Source organism: Schistocerca serialis, chromosome 3 (genome assembly GCF_023864345.2).
Source record: "Schistocerca serialis cubense isolate TAMUIC-IGC-003099 chromosome 3, iqSchSeri2.2, whole genome shotgun sequence".
Lineage (NCBI taxonomy): Eukaryota > Metazoa > Arthropoda > Insecta > Orthoptera > Acrididae > Schistocerca > Schistocerca serialis.
Window position 1 is genome coordinate 47683782 of NC_064640.1, and position 18372 is coordinate 47702153.

Genomic DNA, 18372 nt, shown 5'->3' on the forward strand with positions numbered 1-18372 from the left:
CAGAAAATGGAAGTCCCATAGGCCAGAGCACATTTCAATTTCATGACCTTCATTTAATGTGCAAAGTTAAAATGGGTGACTGATACAATGTATTAATTATTTATTATGAAATGTTTTGCTGGCTGTCAGAATCCCAGGATAAATTTTTGTCAGTCCCAAAACTCTTAAACATAATTAATATCAATTACATAATATCTAAGTTTCCAATATGTGAATAATTCCGAATGACACCACGGCTTAGGTTTCTTAAAAACATCCAGATCATTCCATGCAAGCTACATGATTTGTTTGTATAATAGAGGGTGATAAAAGTAAATGACTTTTATTGGTCTTGCCACAAAATGGTTACATCTACATCTACATCTACATCTACATTGATACTCCGCAAGCCACCCAACGGTGTGTGGCGGAGGGCACTTTACGTGCCACTGTCATTACCTCCCTTTCCTGTTCCAGTCGCGTATGGTTCGCGGGAAGAACGACTGTCTGAAAGCCTCCGTGCGCGCTCTAATCTCTCTAATTTTACATTCGTGATCTCCTTGGGAGGTATAAGTAGGGGGAAGCAATATATTCGATACCTCATCCAGAAACGCACCCTCTCGAAACCTGGCGAGCAAGCTACACCGCGATGCAGAGCGCCTCTCTTGCAGAGTCTGCCACTTGAGTTTATTAAACATCTCCGTAACGCTATCACGGTTACCAAATAACCCGGTGACGAAACGCGCCGCTCTTCTTTGGATCTTTTCTATCTCCTCCGTCAACCCGACCTGGTACGGATCCCACACTGATGAGCAATACTCAAGTATAGGTCGAACGAGTGTTTTGTAAGCCACCTCCTTTGTTGATGGACTACATTTTCTAAGCACTCTCCTAATGAATCTCAACCTGGTACCCGCCTTACCAACAATTAATTTTATATGATCATTCCACTTCAAATCGTTCCGTACGCATACTCCCAGATATTTTACAGAAGTAACTGCTACCAGTGTTTGTTCCGCTATCATATAATCATACAATAAAGGATCCTTCTTTCTATGTATTCGCAATACATTACATTTGTCTATGTTAAGGGTCAGTTGCCACTCCCTGCACCAAGTGCCTATCCGCTGCAGATCTTCCTGTATTTCGCTACAATTTTCTAATGCAGCAACTTCTCTGTATACCACAGCATCATCCGCGAAAAGCCGCATGGAACTTCCGACACTATCTACTAAGTCATTTATATATATTGTGAAAAGCAATGGTCCCATAACACTCCCCTGTGGCACGCCAGAGGTTACTTTAACGTCTATAGACGTCTCTCCATTGATAACAACATGCTGTGTTCTGTTTGCTAAAAACTCTTCAATCCAGCCACACAGCTGGTCTGATATTCCGTAGGCTCTTACTTTGTTTATCAGGCGACAGTGCGGAACTGTATCGAACGCCTTCCGGAAGTCAAGAAAAAACTTTTGCTTAGAAAATTGTTATGGAAATAGTGTTTTAAGCATCAAACCAGTTGTAAGACTGATTACTTGAAGAAAATACAGTGTCTGTCTATGAATGGATGTAGGTTCTAGCCTTGTTATACCTGGTAGTAATTCATTAGCTTATATCCAGATGCTGAATACTGACTCAACAGGTCACAACATTTCTTGTGAAGCCAAATCTTTTACAACAATGTTAGTAATAAACATTCTACTCAGAATGCAGAAATGTATGTGTAACACAATCAGAAATTAAAGCTAACTAAAAGTATGATATTATTCTTATAGTTACAAAGTACTAGGTATGTAATAATTGTGGAATCCAAGGGAAAACTGTTTATAGCACACTTTAAAAAATTAGAATTCCTGAGCTGTTACTACAGTTAATAGTGGGTCATTGTCCTAAGCTTACGCAGAAGTCTTCCCAATTTATGTACCAAAAATAACTTAACTAGATAATACCAGTCATTATTGTGCTGTGGGGTCAAGTTCTGAATGTTCGTTAATGTAATCTGTTTCACATGACAACATACAAATTTATTTATCTTCCTACTCTTCATGCACTTTCAACCTCAAACTTCTTAGCAATAAGCAGTATTTCAGTTTTTCCATGATGTTGGAATCAGTCATTAGACATACTACACCAACACCTTCCTAGCAGACTTCACACTCTGTGGTCCAGGAAAGTGCTGAGGGCCATGATGCGGGCCACCAGCCCACTGTCACAGAGCACTGGGTTCGCTCGCATGCCACACTGCCTGGCTTCTCTAAGAGAGTTAAAGCAGCGCCTTGATTTGGATGAGCCAGTATAAATAAAAACTGCTCCAGGCATTAACAATATCTGTTATCTAATGCTACCTACTCTTAGACTGCCTGCACGATGACTGTCAACCCAATGGGCATCACCCAGACTCATCTACAATTGGCTGCTGCTGCTGCTGCTAGCAGCTGGTCTGTGGATGGCACCTATATCCAAAGCCACTGGGTTCTGAACTGGAACCACCTGACATCAACCAACCCTTGGGTATCTCCAATGGGTCTTTTGACCATAGGCTGCACCTGGGTGCCTCTCGCAGCTGCTGGGCTCACTACTGCCAGGCTACCGACACTACTGTCTGGTGTATTGGGACACACTTGCCAACACCTATCAGTGCTGTACGGTGCATCCAGTGTGAGGCTGGCCATGCAGCATCCCCATGTGATGCAGCACCATGGGGAAATGGTTACAGTAGAAGGCAACTGCACTGCTCTGCATTAGTGGGTGGAGGAACTACTGCTGCCACTATGTGCTGCAGCAATTTTCTGTGGTAGGCACTGCTGCCTAAGAACAACAGCACCACCATGACACCATCCACAGTGGTTTATGAATTCTGCTGAATAAAATATGTTGGTAATGATAATACGCTTATGATTCTTTGGTAAAGGGGAACTGGTTTTTCACACCTGCTGCTCAGCCAACCATCATGAGACAAATTCCTGATGTTATAGTGTCATTAATACTCATACAATCCTGTCTCCATAATAACTGTTGTATTTGGTCTGCATTTGGTGACATCAGTGCAGCACATTGAATGAAATAAACTGTTTTCTTCTCCCTGTATTTCCATCGAGTACTGAGCAATGTTGAGATAACCAGATTGGCCAGCTCGTTTTAAAGTGAAATTTTTAAAGTTCAATGCAAGCGTAGACTTGAGTGAGTTTGAGGGTAATACGAGACAGACATATGCCAGTATGAGTCTGGTCAAGTGTGTGCAATGTAATTTATTAGGTAACAGTGTCCTCTGTGCTCAGTTGTCACTTCTAGTTTGTTTTAAGTATAGCAGGTATATTCATTAAGCCAGGGAAAGTCATGAGTGTTCCTGGTTGGCTCTCAGGTGTCAAGGATAAATACTGTAGAACGTGTTATATAATTGATTATATCTTCCTTGCATTTGTTCTATTGTGTTTTGTCCTGGCATGTTCAGTATAGGCTTCACAGTGAATGAATCAAAGACACAGGCATTTACCACTCAGGAAGTGGTTCAAACTTTTTTAGATCAAGTGGCTCAAATGAGGGTAGATAATATAGACTTCCATAGGCAGGTGCTTTCAAGGAGGGCAAATACTCATCCAGTTTGTTGGTATTCATCCTAGATGCTGGCACTGCAAGCCTAGTAGATCCTTTTTCAGGCAAGGCAGGAGAGGATGGAGTCGCATTTATGGATAACTTATTCACAGCTATAAAGCTGTGTTGTTGGACAGATAAACAGTTGTTACAGATGGCCAAATTATATTTAACAGGGAATGATAAGACATATATAATGCAACATGATGACCTAAGAAATACATGAACTTTTAAAGTACTGAAAAAGGCTTAGTACAGTGGCAAAGAAGACAGAATAGTTGTAGGTCCTATCACAATCAGTTAAACAGCATGTCACAGAAGCACAGCAAATCTATTGAAACTTTCATGAATAGAATAAAAAAACTCAATGTTAATACATATGAATAAGGTCCTTCTGCAAGAAGCAGAGCAGAGCATGTTAGATGCATTTTTGTGGGGACTACCACCCGATGTGTCAAGGAAAGTACTCACAGAATTTCCAAAAGGTTAGCTAGAGCCATTGGCACAGCAATGGCTTATGGCTTAAGAGGAATTAAATGTGGTAAATTGAGACCATGATAAGAGAAGAACTTTTTCTACTGATGTCAAATGTTACTGTGTCGATGTACGGGCCACATAATGGCAAGATTGTCATCAGCCACAATGTAGGAAATGTGGGAAAGTTAGAAATGCAGAACAGGAATATAGTCAAAGTAGAAGGCATAATAAGAAGGTACAAAATGGAAATAACCAGCTGTTTAATAGCAATTGGAGTCCCAGAACCCTGGCCAAATGGCACACTATGCAGCTAAGATGTCTGAATCATGGAGTGTTGAACAATACCAGAATGCTATGTGAAGATGAAACTTGATTCACATATAATAAAGGCCCAGCTAGACCAACTGGATGCCTGGCTGGCTGTGGCAAGGGCCATGCATGCCAACAGTGTAGGTGAAGCCCACATTGAGACAACAGAGTTACAGAAATCCATACACCACTTGGAAAATGGCCAGTTAACCTTTACCCTGTTCCCACCAAGTCAATTCCTAGTTGGCTTGTGTCAGGCATTATACTGATGGAGGAGAAAACTTGCTGTTTTACCATCTTGTGTCAGTGGGGTCAGAACTGACCACACTCATCTATATGTGCTAATTACCGTCCCAGTAGCAGGCATCAACATCCAATATGAGTATGACACTATTCACCCATATCCAGTGAGTTGGGTGGCTTGGAGAAGCTTGTGCAAGTCAGGACGAATGAAATACTAACAATTATGCCACGAGGGAAAAGCCACACACTAACATCATAAAATGAACTGTGGTGTTGACAATGAGAACGAGTTACAGTATGCTCATACAGGATAATCCAGACAGCCGCTGGGAAGAGCAAAATAGAACTGGTATTAGGAGGGACTAGAGCAGGTGTGTGCCTGCAGGACATCCTTGCACTGCAACCTCATTTGGAAAAAGCACATGGGTGTACTCAGCATATGATCCAGTGGTAGTTATTGCAAATTGCCATGAGCAATGATCTAAAGGTGCAGGACATTTGGAACTGCAAGGTAGTAGTATATGTACAGTATGATGTGTCATGGTTTGGGACCAACTTCTTGGCTCACTTCCTACTACAACAGCAGCTACAATTTTGAACCTGACTTATTCCCTACTGCACCTGCCCAATGAAGCTTTGGTATCACAACCTCCAAGAACCAGAATTTCCTGAACAATGCCTTGGATTCCAAACAACTCAGTTCTCTAGTCAAGTTTATGGCAGTGCAGAAGGGGCATATTTGAGCATAGCAAATGTTTTAACACATACAACAGTATTGTGGTCAACATCAACATAAAATCACAGTGATACATGTTGAATCATCAAATACCAATCTAAATCTGGTTCTAGTTTGGGCACTCTATATCTATCTATCCCACCCTCCTGAACTCTGCACCCACCATATACCAATTGAGCGGGTCACACTTACAGTGTAAGTAGTCACCAGGATACCAGTCAAAGGGAAGTTTGATTTCAACAGTACTATTGGAAAAACACAGAGGAAAATGTAAATAGCTACAGAAAGACAAGTGTAAAATGCCTGATACAGCGTTAACAGATTTAGCAGCAACCTGTGATTTGGTAGATCAGGTATTCTAAAGGAAAGAGAAGTGTGCGCAAGCACCTTCCTTGTGGACTTCACAATCCGTGGGCAGATGGACCAGCCTGCTGCCTGTGAATTTCTGATGTGTGGGACAGAAAAGTGCCGAGGGGCATGATGTTTGCCACCAACCCAATGGAGTGGAGTATTACCTCATGCTGCACTGCCTGGGCACCTCTACATGACACAAAGTGAGACTGGGGTAAGTCAGATTAAATAATAGCTACTGCAGTCTAACATTATCTATCATTGACTGCGTCTGCTCAGAGAATACCTCTATACCAGTCATTGATCCTATGTGGGGCATCCAGTTCCATCTTCCCATCTACAATTGGACCCTGTCTCCATCAGCCATTGGTCTATGGGTGGTGTCTTCAATCATTGTCATGGGGTCGGAACTGGTGCCATCTGCTTGGGGCCACCTGCTGGCTGTCATCATCTGACCCCTGCGTGTCTCCAAAAGGTCTTTGATTTGGAGTCTGCATCTGGGAGCCTCCTGCACCTCACCTACTGCCGGGCTAATGATGGTCTACTCATCACCAAGGTCCTGGTTTCAGGGCACCACTCTCCTCACCCCCACACTGCCATGTGACACTGCGAGCAGCGACACCAGTGCAGCCAGTTGCTGCATCCAGTGCACAGCCAGCCTTGTTGCAGCAGTTCAGCATAACTTGGACATAGTTACAGCCCAAGGACACCTCACTACTGTACTTTGCAAAGTGGAGCAACTACTGCTGCCACCACATTCTTCCACATGTTTTCAGGGGAGGGCACTGCTGCCTAGGATCAATGACACCACCATGACACCTTCAACAGTGATCGTATAAATTCTGCTGAATAACAGTGGCCATATAAATTCTGCTGAATAAATTATGTTGTTGATACCACTGCTCTTATGATTCCATGACAGTAACAGAACAGGTTTCTCCCTCCTACTGGCCAGCCAACCATCTTGAGAAAACTCCCTGACATTTTATGGGATGAATAATGTTTGGAACATTCTGGCAACATGATATGTAGGCATATTTCTAGTTTTCTTTTGTACATATATACAATTTACAGGGTGTATACATGGACAAGGAACAAAAATTCCCGGACTTTTCCCAGATTTCCCGGTTAAAAATACACTTTCCTTCAGGTGAAAACATGCTTTCTTCCATGTTAAGTGACAGTACATTTCCCCCTATCAATCCTTTGAATGGTTAAGGTTTTATACACGGGTGGAGAATTTCCTGGCACTTTAGAAAACGAAACTCAGAGAAAAAGACGCATTTTAGAAATATCTTTTATGTGCAGCAACATGTACATTGCGTATTTTCATATTACAAAAGTATACATTGGAATTCCATCAAACACCGCATGTTACTTTCCGAATAATTGAAATCGAGATTGCGATGTGTTTCTGTAAGCCAGTCATAGCTCATGTCATGTGATCTCGGCAGTCGATGGCAGCAGATACTGAGAGCATAGACAGATGATGTAGTTAGCCAACAGCAACATCACTGTTATGTAGTGTTGCTACAAGAAAGCAAAGCTTTCTCATATAATATTGGTCTCTAAGGTTAATAAGCTGCAAGAGAAGCTACGATTTCGCATATAATGTTGGTCTTTTTTGTGTGTGTTACACTTTAAAAAGCACACAAATGTGCCAGTAAAATTTTTAATAATGACAAACCACCATTCGCAATATTTTCCAGCAACCTGTTAGAAATAGGTTTGTTTCAGCAGTTTCCAGAGAGTGCACTGATAGGCAAACATTGAAAGATCATACATTATGTGGAAAAAAAAAAAACCTCCAAGAGCATCGGAATTTTGTGAACCATAACTAAAATGTGCACATTTAAAGTGCATACTTAAAACGCACATTCATATGTCCAGATTCCCAATCAAGTAGACCTCAACCTGATATTAAGCTCTTCAGTGTGGTTTTCAGGATGTAAGTTTTCTTGGAGCACCAGTACTGTGATATATCATGTTTGGTTCTTTCTTATGGCATAATGCCACACATGCTAGAAGATGAAAACGTGCACTTGAAATGCAGTGAACAGTTGAAATTAGCCAGTACTGTGGATTTTCATTTTTTTTCTTGTTTATGTTTTATTGTTGAAGTATTATTCTGCAGTAGCAGGATACAGTAATATCCTTGGTTCTTACGTCAAAATTACAAAAATTTAACTGAAAATGAAAACAATGAAAAATTCCCGGAATCCTAAAAGATTCCTGGGTTTTTCCTGGTTTTCTCCTGGATGAAAAAATTCCTGGGTTTTCCTGGATCTCCTGGTTGTCCCAGGTCGTACACATCCTGAATTTACTAATCTGAATTCTGTCCACACCTAATTACTATGAATAAATACCACAAATCATCATAACACTTTCTATCATTTCTATTTTACGTTGTACAGAAGTAAATTAGCTCCCAAGTTTACACATTAGCATTTTTGCATTATTTATTTCCTCTATCAAACATTCTGCCATCTACTGGAGTGATCTTTTCAATATTCTGTAACTTTTTGTGAGAACTAAAAATGGTAGAGCTCATGATCAGATCCCAAGTGAAACCTTATGAGCAAAATGAAAGTTAAATTGAATAAATTCACAACAAGACAAACATATTAAGCATTCAGTTACTGCTTCCACAACATAAAACATTCATCACACATGATTAAATTAATGTATTTGTAAGCAATATAATACACACACACACACACACACACACACACACACAGTAAATGCAGATTTATCATTTACCTTTACTGGATGCTGAGTATCACGCTCTATACTTCCAATCAATGTGTATGATGTTTCATCAGCATTTACATTCGCATTAATTAAGTTATTATTTTTTTGAACTTGTGAAATGGTGGCTTGCAAAACTGCATGCCTGTAAAAAATAAAATAGGAAACAAATAGATCATAAAGGTTCATTCCAATAAAACAATTTTTGATTGAAGATGTAGTTTTCCTAAAAAATAAAAAGCTTTTTAAACAAATCAAGGTTTTTTAAAACTATAAAAATATTTGTGTGACCACAGATGCTGCCAAAAGATGTTTCTTCTATCATAATATGCATATTAAGAAAAGGAAAATTTCCTAGACTGAGGTATCATTTAACTCCATGTTAAGAAGTGTTTCATGCTGTGGAGCATATAAGTATAAAGAAGCAACTACTTGCACATACAGTTCGGTTGCTCAGTGCTATCTTTTCTTGTGTCACTCCATTTCTCAGACTGTTTCAGTTTTGGGACAAAGGTACTAGGCATGCTCAAATGTGGAACAATTAAAACAAACTTAAAGCATTACAGTTTATACAAATAATGAATACTGTAGTGCAACAAGATGACGACATATAAACTGTGCAAGCCATAATGGCATTGCAGAGTGATCTGTGGTCTTTCTGGAACAACTGTGTAGCTATGTGATGTTAGCATCTGACAGGCAGAATCAGCAGTAGTCGTTATTAATACATTAATATATTCACTTCAAGAGATGACTATATGCAAAAAAAAAATTGTTTCATGTTTGTGAAAGTAAATTGTGTATCTGGTTGTACAAATGTTAATACCGTAATTCTGTTTTGTGAACTATTTTTGGTCTGAGAGGGATATTGATCAAATCAATTTTGATTTATATAACAGATGGGAAAAAGCATCTGATACACAATTCTGTTACTGAATGCTGGTAACATAAATACCTATGAAAGAACATTGAGATTCCATGGCTTGTGTGTGATCCAAAACATATAGACAACACTCACAAAAATGGCATGTAAAACTAATTTACCAGTTACCATTAGCATGAAGAAAGTGGTGAAATGGGAATTTGAAGTCCTTGGCTTAGTTATAAATAAATGGATATAATTTTATAAAAGAAGGATCCGACCAAGCAGAGCCATTAATATATCTATACACCACAGTATAATTACTTAAAGATCATTTACAATTTTGGAGATACAGTGGTATGTTTGGTACATAAAAAGAAGAATCACTTAGAGTGCCCCGGATTGCTAAAAGGACTTACTTTTCTCTTACTATGATTTGTATGTATAACTTTTCATGGTCTCTCTGGTGTTGCTCAAATCCAAAAAGGTAATACATATCTGTCAGTACAAGGATCAGACTTCAATAGTTTATCTGCCATAAAGTAACTGGAAGTATCTATGTTTAGCTCATTTAGTTTTTCTGAATTTTGTGGCTAGGCCAGTTGCTGGTACCTCCATACAGCAATTGGCTTTGGTTATGATGTATTGTGAAGTGAGCTCAACAAGGGTACAGCAATAAGCTTTGTCCAAAAGCTTGATTATATTCACCTACAGATGACTAATGTGATTAGAAGAGTTGTGATGGTTGACATCTGATGGCATAGTAGTCATAAAAACTTGCTTTCTTTCTTTGCAGTAATGTACAACTTGTCCAGGGCACCATCATATTGTCCTCTGTCCTCCAAATATATGTTCTTCAGTAGGGTGTTATACTTAGCAGAGAAGTCAGTTGTACTTGCTTTGGTTAGGCACTGGTTTGTTGTTTGATTGCAGCAGCATAGGTCAGAGTAGACCGAGTCCATTCTTCCTGGCTCATTCGACTAGTGGCAGATATTGGAACAGAACCTTCTTCTATGGTCTCTATTACCTATTGTGGTATGGAATCTATATTCATGGCTGCTATCTCTCGTTTACTTGGTGCCACAGTACTGGTTCCTATAAAATGCTGTTTCTCTTCTCTCACTACCTGGCATGTGTGAGAGATGAGGTCACCATGGCCTTTCATAACTGCCACAGGGGTCAGATTTGGCATTCAGTGTTACTTCTTTTCCCTTATTCTTTTCTGTTGCATTTTCTAAATGTTCTGTCAGCCCTTGATGATTTCCTCAGATGTTGCGACGTCCTTTACTAGAAGGGCTTGATACATGTTTTCTGCAACTTTTTTGATCAAGTCTGAGATTTTGTCAGCATCAGTCATATGTGGATCCAGAACTTGGCATAGGGCTAACACATTCCTTATGCAGAACTATTGTTTCAACATGATATTGGACTCTGTTCTCCAGTTGTTCTTCAGCTAAGCAGACTTGGTGCTGTTTGTTGCCCTGAATTTATCCCACCTATTGACTTCTCCTCATTGTTCTTGAACCAATGCTGTGTTGTGCCATCCAAGTAAAAACACACACTTGCCAAACATGTCATTTCATTCCACCTGTTGTATTTGGTAACTCAGCTGAATCATTTTTACCATTTTGTCAGATCCTGAGAAGTGTCTCTGGACAACACCAATGGAAGCAAGATGTGCAGCTTACTTACTGTTGGCTAGCAATCCATTGGGCTCCTGAATATACGGACTGCGAGAATGATGTACAGCTCGTATTCTAGTTCTAGTCTGTATAGGCAACTGCCTTTATATTTAAATGCAAACATTTTATGTTTCCTATTTGGAACATTGGTCAAGTTCAGAGCTGGAAGCAGTCATCACTGAAATAAAACACTTATCACTGAAAGCACATTTATTATAAACACCAACAGACAGACAGAACAGAACTGAATTCCTGGACAGAGAAAACAGCTATTTACGAAAACATCAAACATTCCAGAATGCTGGCATTCACATACATTGAACATTCCAGAATATACAAGCATTATAAACAAAATAAATTTCAAGAACCTTTCAGTAATGGTAAATATTAAATAACAAATATTTACTGTTGATTAGGTTTGAACTGGCAACCACAGCACACTTTTTAACTGAAATATATAATACTCCTAAAAGTTTTCTGAATGCCATTACCTACTGAAGTATGTCTAATTCCAGAAAATTAGTACCTCTGTACAGGCAAATTATAGCTGCAAGGGTGTACTGTGAGTTGTGCCTGCACAGTCTGGACAGCTCAACCCGTAGAACATCTTATTGGGAAAGGGAAAGTTTTAAGGTGTGCATCCCAGTTTATCATACAGTTTTTTTTTTTTTTTCCAAAATGAATCTTATTTTGAAACATACTGACATGTTTGACATCATTGAGAGTTATTGCAAATATAGTATTCTGGTCTGTCAGTGTTCATATCATCATCTCTCTGCTCAGTTCTGGCATGATAAAAGTAATTTAATGTGTGTGCAAAAAGTGAGATGTTTACCATTGGTGCACAAACTGAATACAGAGGGCAGCTACATGACACTGACCTCTCTCAACATTAAAAAATCAAATTTTCATTACACTACATGCACAAAATAAAACCACTGAAACTACAATCTCCACATTTAATTCTGAGCTGGAATAATGGAGATGGTATTCCCTTTTGAAAGATCAGTTTCAAGTAAGTGTACAGGAATGTCTCTCAAAAAAATATTTCCTTATGTAGTTTGGGACATTCCCAAATGATATACATCATTTTCCAGGTAGACATCTAGCCACACTTAAACAAATCTGGCCTCTGCAGTTTCATGCTTTCTACAGCCACATCAGTATCTTGCAAATAAGTATGAACTGTGTGGCATAGAATAATTTTTATTGTACCATATTTAAGTTTTTCCCTGTTCAATTCATAGATGGGGTGGGGGGAAGAATGACTGTATACTTTGTGTGTGATGTTATTGACTAACATCTACCTTTTTTATGTCTATGGAATCAATTTGTAGGATAATAAAGAGTATTCACAGTTTCTGGCCTGAATGTCAGTTCCTCCGGATTTCTAAGTAGGTTCTCATGAAATGTATTGTGTCCTTCAACAACTGTCTGCTACTTAAGATTTCTGCTGTGGCTATTCACTGCACTTCATTGTATATACACAAAATGTAAGACCAATTCCATATGGATCCAGTAGACTTCTGCAGCATTCAAGTAAGAGTCACACTAGAGTTCATTTATATCAATATCTACATACATACTCTGAAGCCCACTACAAGATGTATGATGGAGGGCACCTCGTACCAATCCTAGGCATTCCCTTTCCTGTTCCCCTTTCAAATTGGTCAAGGGCAAATGACTGTCTATATCCTTCCATATAAGCCCTAATTGCTCTTATCTTGCCTTCGCGGTCCTTACATACAATGTGCATTATTCTACACCCATGATGACAATTTCACTTTGGATCTGTGGAAGATAAATTAGCACTTTTTTTTTTCTTTGTAAATATTTATTGTGTATTCTTGTTTTGTGACATGTTTTGCATCCTGCAGGATCTCCACACAATGGATCTATTGGAACAAAAATTACATCTAATCTAATCTCATCTATGCTGGTGGCAATAGAAACATTCTACAGTCATTTACAAATGCCAGTCCTCTAAATTTCCTCAACAACATTACATGAAAGGAACACTGTCTTCCCACCAGGGATTCCCATTTGAGTTGACACAGCAACTTTGTAATACTTAAGTATTGATTGAACATACTGGTAACAAATCTACCAGTGTGTACTGAATGTATTTGATGTCTTCCTTTAATCTGACCTGGTGGTTACTCCAAACACTTGAGCAGTACTCAATATGGGTCACATGAGTGTTTTATATGTGGTCTCCTTTAAAGATGAGCCACATGTTCCTTAAATTCTCCTAAGACACTGAACCTGATCATTCACCTAGACTACCACATACTTTATGTGCTCATTCCATTTCATATCATTTTGCAATGTTACACCCAGATGTTGAATTGACATGACTGTGTCAAGCAGCACGCCATTAAAAAAGTATTTGAACATTACAGGATTGTTTTTTGTACTCATCTGCATTAAAAAGTATTTTTCTACATTTAATGCACGCTATCATTTATAATACCCAATAGAAACTCTGTCTAAGTCACCCTGTATCCTCCTACAGTCATTCAATGACAATACTTTCCTGTATACTACAGTGTCATCAGTGAACAGTTACCGTTACAGCGACATTCCTGTAAATCTATCCATCAGATAATTTATGTTTATGGAGAACAAGAACTGTCCTATCACACTTCCCTGGGGCTCTCCTGATAATACACTCATCTTTGATGTACACTTATTAATAAGGGCAACATACTGGTTCTATTACTTACGAAGTCTTTGAGCCACTCACATATCACCTATTCATCCATGGTTCACAGGATATCTTGTGAGAAAATGGCAATGAAAGTTATATACAAGCAATGCTTTCTACATCCATGCTGATTTGTGGACAAAAGCTTTTCAATCTCAAGGAAATTTATTAGATTACAACTTAGAATATGTCCAATGTCCAAGAATTCTGCAGCAAATCAATGTTAAGAATATTGGTGTGTATGGCTGTGGATCTATTCTTTTATCCTGCTTAGATTTAGGGATTTGTAAGGGTCACCTGCACTTTTTTCCAGTCACTTAGGAGTTTGCACTAGGCAAGAGAGTCACAATAACTGCAAGTTAAGTAAAGAGTCAATGCCAAAGGGTATACACTGTTAAACTAAATTGGAAATTCCATCTGGGCCTGGCAACTTACTTATTTTCCATTCTTTCAGATGCTTCTCTATGCCAAGAATACGTATTACTATGTCCTCCATATAGGGGACTGAGTGACAGTATGTCTGAATGATCCTCCTCCATGAATGATTTCTTAAACATGAAATTTGAAACTACAGTTTTCATCTTGCTGTCTTCTATTGTCACACCAGAATGGTGAAAAAGTGACTGGACAGAAGGTTTCAACCTGCTCACTGATTTTATGTAAGACCAGAATTTTCTTGGGTTATCAGCAATATCTTTTTCTACGTTATGATGTTGGAAGTTATTGTATGCTTAACTCATTGATCTGTTTTACAGATGCAAGTATTTCCACAAACTATGTCTGTCAACATTTCTGTTTTCTTTTTTCACTGACAGTGCAACAATCTCAGTTTCCTCAGCATTTTCTGAATTTTGTTTTAATCCATTGTTGGTCTTTTCCATCCTAAATCAGCCCATACTTCTGAAGAGTGCAATTAACAGTCAGTTTAAACTACGCCCATAGTTCCTCTACCTCCATCGTATGGTAACTAGGTGGTGTCCATTCCCAAAGTAGGAGGCCGACAACTGCTTATCTGCACTTTCCAGTATAAGTACTCCCTTACCGTTCTTGATGGATTTATTAAATTTCGTAATAATTGTCACTATAATGACATCATCAACAAGGTCAAGCACGTTTGTAGCTAAAAGGTCTAAAATATTTCCAGTGCATGTGGGTTGTCGAACTAGCTGCTCAAGAGAGTTTTTGGAAAATGTGCCCAGGAAACTGTCTGTCTGTACCACCTGCAATTAATCCATAGATGAACTTCCTGGCAGATTAAAACTGTGTGCTGGACCGAGACTCGAACTCAGGACCTTTGCCTTTCACAAGCAAGCACTTGCCCGCGAAAGGCAAAGGTCTCGAGTTTGAGTCTTGGTCTGGCACACAGTTTTAATCTGCCAGAAAGTTTCATATCAGTGCACACTCTGCTGCAGAGTGAAAATGTCTTTCTGAATCCATAGATGTATTTGTCTATACTCAGTAGGTTAAAGTCAGATTCAACTAATGTAATGTGACTGGGGTACATCCACAGTACTGAGCACAGATTTTTCTCTGAATTATTTTACACCAGAATCAGATGAACAATAAAGCAGCTGATGATTAATTTAGGGTCACTTGGGGTAGTTACTTGCTTCCAGATAACTTGGTAGTCAGACTCAATTTTGACCTTGATAAATACAATACTTTGGTTGACCGCAATGAACACCCCTCCTATGGTGTCTAACCTGTCTTTCCAATAAATGTTCTATGCCACATTAAATATTCTGAAGTTTCCTATTTTGGTTCCATCCAGCTCTCTATTGTGAGTATAATTTCACCCTAACAATTTTACTGAAGGGCAGTAAATTCAGGAATTTTTTTTTATAAATGATTCAGCAATTTACTGCTAAAATTTTGACATGTGAGGCTGGCAAACAGCTGACCACAGACAGCAGTGTCTTCAGCTGTTCACAAACTATGGCCAGCTCCTCCAGCATCTGCACACAGCATGCCTACACCCTACACATTCTACAACTGAAATTTTAATGGGAAAATAAACCACACACAATACCAAGAGCTGTTGTCTTCACCATGAATTTGCACTATAAAATTTGTTGAAAATGGAAACACAAGCTACTTGAAAGCACTGAGCCTCTCTGTGACCTTAGTTCACTGCATGCTTGAAAACACAAACAAACAACCTTCTCTCCTAGTGATTCAGGAATGGAGGCTGGTGCCTGGCTGAGCTATCTGCAATGATCATTAGTTAATCAAAACAAATGACAACTGCACAACAACCAGTGTAAATCTGCACTAAACAGTTACTAAAACATGACACTACACCACTTAAATACACAAACACACAAATAATTTGTGAACTGAACTATAAAAGTATGCAGAAAAATCGAAATACATAAGTTGATACTCTCCTGGTGGACCACGAACAGAATCTGTTTTGTTGGGAATCAGTATTGTAGACAAACTAAGCTTTGCTTTTACATATTGTGCAATAGGTGGCATTTGTCAAAAATTTCCTGATGTTGCTTGAACAGAAAGTGGGATATCTGTCATTTTAAATTATTCTGTTAGGTATACATCATTCTAGAACTTGAAAGACAACACATTTGAACTTGCACCACAGTTCCTCTAGATGTTCATCGTTCTTCACTCACACTACAACTGCATATAAGTTTTGTGGGGTTTTTTCAGCCAGTACTTTTTCTTTCTCTTCCCTCTGTAGTCTCCCTTCTCTAAATAAATATTACCCACACAGTAGTAGAAAAGCAATCATTTTTGCTGACTCAGTTTCACTGTTTTATTTGTATTGTTTTAAATATCTTAATTGGAACTCTCCACATATTTTGTATTGCCAATAGTGTTGAATGCTGCAGTTAGCTGTTACACTTCTGCCCATGGACCTTCATAATCAAAGACAGTGTAGGCTGTACATAGAAATGTAACAAGCCTTAGAGTATAAATTTTCGCAAATTTAAATAGCAGCCTACTGTAAATGTATTAATACTGCCTTATTTTGGTAATATACCATATCACTGAAGTACCTTTCAAAATTGGTGAATTATTCAGGCACTTTTCCTCAGAATGATATGACGATGAAGATATCCTTTGTAGAAGGGAAAAAACAGGTAGTTTGAGGATTTTTCTGAATGAGCATGGAACTGCAAGGATTTTTCTGAATGAGCATTCATTTGTATTCACAATAAAATCTGTACCGAAAAGCAGATTAATAAAGAGAATGAGGTGTTGAAGCATGGGACTGATAGTACTATAAAGCCTGTTAAAAATTAATGGAAGAGATGTAAAGAAATTAAATTTCAAAAATATCAATATTTGGTATTGGCTGAATGAAAAATGGCAGATTCAGCAGTGATTTTTATTGCCATTAACAAACTAAACAATTTCTCCTTACATAAAAAGTTACAATAAATAATTGATGTAAATTAAAAGCAGTATTGGGCAAAATACTTCACTTCACGGACACTTACATTGAAAATTTTCTTAATCTGTAATTTGTGTATCTATAGATTTAAATCCATATGCAGAATGTGAGCTCACCATTCATTTGTAGTTTATATACTTTTTCTGGCATAGATTAAATTTGAAAAAAATGATGTTCCTTCAGTTTCAGGAGGTTGATGTGAGCATGACATAGACAAAATTTAGAGATCATTTTCGTATCATACTTACAGTATTAATAGTTCAAAATGAATGTATCACTAAGCTAACTTTGCTCAGTGATTAGAATACACATTGGCCATATAGATAAAAGTTTCTGTGGAACTAAATGTGATTAAAACCTACATCTACACTCTGCGAACTATTGCAATGGGATGATTTTTTCAGATGTAGCAAAGCCTCCATTTGTCCATTTAACTGTAATAGCAGCAATAATTTATTTCACATCTATTGAACTATAAGAGGCAGTCAAACTAACACAATTCATTACTGCTTACAGGTAAATTAACATAGCCAATCATAATAACTACAAGATATACAATTTTATCTCCTATGTATTTATGGAACAAATTACAATTCAAATATAGACACAATTTTTCAACATATTAACTTCTCTGTAGGAGTGACAGCCATCATGGGTAGATGAAATGTCAGATTACCCAGTTCCTTAAAAGAAAGTAGCTAATCAGTAACTGCATGTTATGTAGAAGAGAAAATGTAGCCAAATCTACAGTGAAATGAATTTCTTGTCACCTCGAGTATAATACATTTTTCTGGCCTGAGAATTATAAAGAACTAGAGATGTAACGTTAACTATGCCTCATAAGAATCACTATATCAGATAATACTGCAAGGAATTTCACAGCTTATTTCAGATGGCACTGCAATACAAGTACCAACATTTTATAATAATAATACAAACGAATTAAACTAATGATAAGGTTATTTAGTAATTCATACTATTGTAACTACACAAACCTTAAATTCTTTGATGGTGTATTCAGTTCTGCTGACAAGTGATCTTCTGTCATCATAGCATAAAATTTTATTTCATTTTCCACATTATGTTTGATCAAAAAGTTTAGACTACAAAAGTTTTCATCAAAATTAGAGGCCACCAGCCACTGTGATTCTAATGACTGTAATTTTTCCATAGGAGTAAGCAATTTCAGGGATGCTTTAATACTTGTATCATTTAAAACAAGCCACTGACATTCTGTTTTGTACTGAAAGAAAATTATATTTTTAGTAAACA

General features: G+C 38.1%; 1 protein-coding gene across 1 annotated transcript in view; it reads right to left on the minus strand.

The window, feature by feature from the left end:
• LOC126469699 (apolipophorins) overlaps nt 1–18372 on the minus strand; it is a 738135-nt gene that overhangs the window by 382791 nt on the left and 336972 nt on the right. Inside the window, exons 36-37 of the mRNA XM_050096873.1 lie at nt 18096–18343; nt 8447–8579 (exon numbers count right to left, since the gene is read on the minus strand). Of these exons, the coding sequence (XP_049952830.1) occupies nt 8447–8579; nt 18096–18343 (381 nt within the window). The remainder of the gene's footprint in view (nt 1–8446; nt 8580–18095; nt 18344–18372) is intronic.